The 6,611-nt window shown below is 48.8% G+C and overlaps 1 protein-coding gene across 1 annotated transcript in view; it reads left to right on the forward strand.

Moving 5' to 3' along the window:
- xkr5b (XK related 5b) overlaps positions 1 to 6,253 on the forward strand; it is an 11,476-nt gene extending 5,223 nt beyond the window's left edge. Inside the window, exons 8-13 of the mRNA XM_060071818.1 lie at positions 551 to 662; positions 801 to 968; positions 1,059 to 1,252; positions 1,424 to 1,480; positions 3,846 to 4,029; positions 4,245 to 6,253. Coding sequence (XP_059927801.1) covers positions 551 to 662; positions 801 to 968; positions 1,059 to 1,252; positions 1,424 to 1,480; positions 3,846 to 4,029; positions 4,245 to 4,825 — 1,296 coding nt within the window. The 3' untranslated portion in view covers positions 4,826 to 6,253. The remainder of the gene's footprint in view (positions 1 to 550; positions 663 to 800; positions 969 to 1,058; positions 1,253 to 1,423; positions 1,481 to 3,845; positions 4,030 to 4,244) is intronic.
- Positions 6,254 to 6,611: the final 358 nt, after the last annotated feature.

Genomic DNA, 6,611 nt, shown 5'->3' on the forward strand with positions numbered 1-6,611 from the left:
ACAGCAGGTGTCCTTGTTTACATTACTAACACATTATTGTCTAAGAGCCGCGAGCAAAACACTAATGGCTAATAGACTGCAACCTCGACCGTCTGCACTGATGTTCTGTCAGACATCCAGGAGACACGTTGTCTAGTCATGTCTTGGCCTCGCCCATATTTTCCCTAATGTTATGCGACAAATACTCATGAATAGGTTCTCAATGATCTCATACTCTCTGAGTATGACACAGACCCTTAGGCATTGATTTACTGAGTGACTCTTCACTCTTCCCATCACTGAATGAAGTCAGCCACCATATGTCCCCAGGGTTGTTGTTTTTTCCAAACAGAACAGTTAAAATCCCAACAAAATAAACAACACATATTCCAACATGCCTGTACATGAGTACGTCTGTAACGTGTGAACTGTACCTCAGTCCAGAAAGTGACTCAGTTTTCATTGGGACAACGCCCCATACACAATCATACACAAGACTTGAATTAAACTTCCCTTCAATGCAATTCACTTCTAATATGAGCTTTTGTACACTGTTGATCCCCTGTTGTAGGCCATGTGGATTGAGAATGCCTTCCTTCTGTTGGCCTCATCCTGGCTGTTCAGCATGGCATCATGGGATACCGTGGGCATACCGGCAGCTGTGTTCTGCAGCTTCCTTATCGGTGAGACACAACTACAACCATACTAATACATATCTGGGAGCGAGAAAACCACTCAAACTCATTCACTTTACAGTATATATGTCAACCGTTTATCTCTTGCTTACATCCCTTTCTCTTCCTTCCCCTTGTTGTCATCAGGAGTCATAGCACTGGTGTTGTACTACCGTTTCCTTCATCCAAAGTCCTTTGAGATCTTCCAGAGTGTTCGCCACAGGGGGATCGGAGGAGCCTGCACAGAGCGAGGATCTACGCTCTCATTGGAGGAGAAAGTGACCCCTAGCTTCAATCGCCATGTTGCACTTTCCGGTAGGTTCCCAGGGAAAATCCGCCTCGTATTTCTCCAGCAGCCGGCCAGCCATTTTGATGTGTACCTATTGTTGTTGTTCATGCTTTGAGGTGGTGGAACTCTCATGGACCTTCCCCATCAATGGGAGGGATGGAGGCACCATCACTGGCTGCTGATTCGCCTAGCCATGAAGACAGGGGACGTAGGCAGGATCTGCTCAGCCTATGGGGAGGGAGGCTTGGCAGGACTGATGGGTCTGGACGAGGAAGTGGTTTACTCCCCTGACATGCCTCATCATACCCCGGTAGGTTGAGAAACCTTACGTTTCAGTCTAGTCATTTAATTATTTTTCAAAAGTTGCTTTCTTCCGGGAAACGATTTCAATTCACTTTTGATAATGGCTTCCATTTTTTCTGATTATAACCTTAGAAGCTATAATTGGGCTCTTGTGTTCTTTCGTGCTCAATCATCTCAGGTGCCACATTCTCCTCCCCAACCTTCTCCTCTACCGACTCCTCCACCGCATCCACAGGTAATGTCCTCCTCCTCTTCTTCTAGCCATGTCCATGAACCCCAATGCATTGTTGTTTATTAATGGCAAGAAAATTTATGGTGACATAAGGATTAAGCAAGTACGGCAGCAGTTCCTACCAGCTGGAAGCTGGAGTCTGTAGCGATCGCAGGCCTCCATAAGCTCGTCCAATCATTTCATACGGGTGACATTCGGCCCGTATGAAATGATTGGTTGGCTTGTGTGTCTACCTACCTACCTGGCTACCTGCGCACACTCTTCCCGTGCCCTCATGGCACATCACCGTAGTCCTCCACAAGGCTAGGCAGTCTATTGCTGAAGTGTTTTTGGCTTACTGTGGCTGGTTTCTCCGAATTGCCTCACCTTGCTTTAACAGAGGTAATTAACACTATTAGAGCTAGACCTGTGCTCAAGAAGGCTTTAACACTGCCCCCCGACTGCTCGACTACAGTCAACTACAAAATTGCTCTCATCAATGTTCTGTCCTAGTAAGGTAGATCAATAAATACATTTAATCTATGGCTCCCGTCCTAGGTATCTTCAACTCACACCTCCGGCTGAGCTTTTCTGGCATTCCTGTGGAGGTTGGGGGCATTGAGCCGGAGTGGGCGGTGTTCAAAGCCTCCATTGCTGAAGCTGCGGTGGCTAGCTGTGGCCTCAGGGTCTTAGGCTCCTCAAGGGGCGGTAACCCTCGGACACCGTGGTGGACTACGGTGGTCAGGGAAGCCGTCCGACTGAAGAAGGAGGCCTTCCGGGATATGATATCCTGGAGGACTCCTGACTCGGTTGCAGGGTACCGACAGGCTCGAAGGGCTGCAGCGGCTGCCGTGTCGGAGGCTAAGCAGCGGGTGTGGGAGAAGTTCGGAGAGGCCATGGAGAAGGACTTTCGGTCGGCACCAAAGTGTTTCTGGAAGACTATCCGGCACCTCAGGAGGGGGAAACGGGGAACCATCCAAGCTGTGTACAGTAAGGATGGGACTCTGTTGACCTCAACTGAGGAGGTCGTCGGACGTTGGAAGGAACACTTTGAGGAACTCCTGAATCCGAATAACACGCCCTCTATGTTGGAGGCAGAGCTCGAGGTTGATGGTGTTTCGTCGTCAATTTCCCTGGTGGAGGTCACTGAGGTAGTCAAACATCTCCGCAGTGGCAAAGCCCCAGGGATTGATGAGATCCAGCCAGAAATGCTAAAGGCTCTGGGTGTTGAGGGGCTGTCATGGTTGACACGCCTATTCAACATCGCGTGGGAGTCGGGTACAGTGCCAAAGGAGTGGCAAACCGGGGTGGTGGTTCCCCTGTTCAAAAAGGGGGACCAGAGAGTGTGTGCCAATTACCGGGGTATCACACTTCTCAGCCTCCCTGGTAAAGTCTACTCCAAGGTGCTGGAAAGGAGGGTTCGGCCGATCGTCGAACCTCAGATTGAAGAGGAACAATGCGGTTTTCGCCCCGGACGTGGAACTACGGACCAGCTCTTCACTCTCGCAAGGATCCTGGAGGGGGCCTGGGAGTATGCCCATCCGGTCTACATGTGTTTTGTGGATCTGGAGAAGGCGTATGACCGGGTCCCCCGGGAGAAACTGTGGGAGGTGCTGCGGGAGTATGGGGTAAGGGGGTCTATCCTCAGGGCCATCCAATCTTTGTACTCCCAAAGCGAGAGCTGTGTTCGTGTTCTCGGCAGCCAGTCAGTTTCGTTCTCAGTGGGTGCTGGTCTCCGCCAGGGCTGCGCCTTGTCACCAATCCTGTTTGTGATATACATGGACAGGATATCGGGGGCGGTATTGCGTTCGCTTTACCGCACCGTTGTAACGAAAAGAGAGCTGAGCCGCAAGGCAAAGCTCTCGATCTACCGGTCGATCTTCGTTCCTATCCTCACCTATGGTCATGAGGGCTGGGTGATGACCGAAAGGACGAGATCGCGGGTACAAGCGGCCGAGATGAGTTTTCTCAGAAGGGTGGCTGGCGTCTCCCTTAGGGATAGGGTGAGAAGCTCAGCCATCCGTGAGGAACTCGGATTAGAGCCGCTGCTCCTTTACTTAGAAAGGAGTCAGCTGAGGTGGTTCGGGCATCTGGTAAGGATGCCCACTGGGCGCCTTCCTTGGGAGGTGTTTCAGGCACGTCCAGTGGGGAGGAGACCTCGGGGAAGACCCAGGACTAGGTGGAGAGATTATATCTCAACACTGGCCTGGGAACGCCTCGGGATCCCCCCGTCAGAGCTGGTCAATGTGGCCCGGGAAAGGGAAGTCTGGGGCCCCCTGCTTGAGCTGCTCCCCCCGCGACCCGACCCCGGATAAGCGGATGACGATGAGGAGGATGAGGATGAGGCTCCTGTTTATGTTCCTTAAGCATGATTTTGTCTTACTCTCAGGTGACAGAGATCATTCCGGCCTCAAAGCCATCTCCAAGCCCTGTGGTGGCCAGACCTGTGAAGAAGGCCCCGACCGCAGTGTTTCACGGCCTTAAAACCCCTCCCGAGGTCATCCCTGTGGAGGTGGACCTCACTGAAGAGAGTGGAGACGAGTTATCCAGTGCCCTTGTTTCAGAGGATAAATGTACGCACACTCAGCGAAACATACAAACACTAGCTTTGATAACCAATGATTTTAATGGTCTCGTTATTTATATTTAGTTTATTTATATTTAATTTCATATTTGGAGTCATATTAGCCTACTTTTGTTCTTATATGAATTACTAAGACTGCCTGTTTGACTGTCTAGCATACCTAGTTAACACACGTGCTAATAAAAACCCGCTTGTCGCTCTCAGGCGATGACGATTACCAGAGTGCGGCGTACGGCTCCCCCACCGTGTCGTCCCCGCAGCTGGCCGGGAGCCTGCGGCACATCGACAGCGTCAACGCCAGCCTGACCGAGGCCTCCTCGTCCGTCTGCTCCCTGGACATCAAGACCCCCGGCTGGTCCGACGACCGCCGCTCGCCTCTGCTCATCACGTCCCCGGAGGGCGACCAGGCGGCGGCGCCCGGGGACGGCACCACGGGCGCCTACTTCAGCGCCGAGGCTCCGTCCCCGTCCAGCGGCAGCTACCTGGGCTGGGGCTCGGAGCTGTCGCCCATCTCCGCCTACCGCAGCCCGTACCGCATCCGGGAGGCGCGCTTCGTCACCTCCACCCCGCGGCTGGAGCCCCCGGCCGAGGACGAGACCCCGGCTCTGGCGCCGGCGTCCGTCATCATCACACCGGCTACCCCCGGCAACACGCCGGGCACCACCCCCGGGGGCAGCACCCCTAGTGCCAGCACTCCCGGAAGCGCCCCGCTGACACCGGTCATCTCCAACACCGCTCGAAAACAAACGGTCCAGTTTGTGGACTACAGAGAAAGGGCGGTCTAGTTAGAGTCGGAGTGGAGGCGCTTTGAAGGGACTTTTGAGTTAAGTATCTCTGTTGAGTAATGTCCACATTGGCCCAGTTGTTGTTGTTTTTATCAGTTTTCATTATTTTCTATGGCAGTGATAAAAAAGTAGCAAGTGTGCTTCTCAATCCGGTCAATCAAGGCATGAATAATAACAGTTTATATCAAATTTACAGAAATACAGACCTTTTAACTAACGAAAAGCAAAAAATGAGTTATTTCATATCCCAGAACGAGGTTCATAGGTGCTATGGATTGTAGAACCTGCGGATGTTATTTATTTCAGCCGTCGTTATCTAGGTCATGCACCTTTAAAATATGAACCCTTTTAAACTAACTAACTAACTAACCACCGAAACTAACCGATTCTGCTTCAACAGTGGTTAGTGCGGCTGACTGCACAGAGATGTGTATGCTTTCCGGCTCGGGTCGAATCTGCTTAGTAAAAATCCCCCAAGTTTGCGTGGCATTCCTTTCCCTGCCGTATTTACTCAAAATGTGCACGTGTTTTGGTCTTCGTCTGTCCATAGTCAGCAATTGGGCTTTTACATTAGAATGCTTCATGGGCTTTTTTCGTTGGCGATACTCCGCCATTTTGTGATGACTAGAGAGTTGTAGTAATACAAATTCCTAAACTAATGTAAATATGCATAATCAAACTTTGTTGAAACATGGTATTGCATGAGAAATTGCTGTGGAATTCAATTTCAAAAGACAAATCATTTCCTGATTAATTACTAAGCAATGACCAAAACCCCATTGCTACCAATAACGTTCCAATGCTCCTATGCTTCCAAAATGGAGGCAGTCATGCCATGTGACGTCACGATGTTCAAGCCCTATAGCTGAGATAGGCTATGACTCCCTCGAATGTCTACTGAACAAATGGGCAGGTGAAAGAAAATAGAGATTCAGTGTTATACATTTAAAATATCCCTTTCGCTTCATATATTTTTGACTAATCATGCTGTAGGAAGCGGGGATCTGTAAGTGTGTAATTGGCTAACACAAACAAAAAAACTCAGTTTACACTTACCGGTAATACAATCTCCTTCTGAAATCTTCATCCACCCGAGCAAGTGAGTTTCTCTGTAAGAAACAGGAAACAAAGCGTTACTCAGTTTCTCTGCCGTCTCCCCCGGAAACCTTGGTATAACTTAGTGGTACTTCTTGATCCGAGATTGTACGTGATGTACAGCAGAGAAGGATAGTCACTGTTATGTACAATCACACCATGATGGTGCTGTGTATAATTGCCGGGCATGAGCAACACTTTACACATCAAGGTAGAAGGTATGCGATCTACCTCTATCCGTCTATCATCTCCATGTATTTGTTAATCTATTAACAGAGTAATGATGTTTATTTTATATTCATTGCTGAGATATCTTGACATAGCACTTTAAAATGAGAGACTACATTTTGATGAGGCGGGTCAGAAACCATAGTAGGGCTGGGCCATAATTATTATGCTATCACAATGATCCTGGTGATTTACCATTGTATGGACTCTGAGGTGCCATGTTAAACGCAAAATACATTACAATCAATATGTGATGAAATCCAAGTATTGAATTGTAAACTATATTTCAACCTTATGTTTGGAGCATTTTAAATGCATACTTAATCATTACCTAGCCCTATTGTGTTTATATATTTTCTGTAGGCTTATGTAAGGATAAATAAATATATAAAGAAAATGAAAAAGGCAATTTATTTTCCATGAAAACCTTGTTATATTAGCAATATTTTTCATTTGGTTTGTT

Source organism: Gadus macrocephalus, chromosome 14 (assembly GCF_031168955.1).
Source record: "Gadus macrocephalus chromosome 14, ASM3116895v1".
Classification (NCBI taxonomy): Eukaryota; Metazoa; Chordata; class Actinopteri; order Gadiformes; family Gadidae; genus Gadus; species Gadus macrocephalus.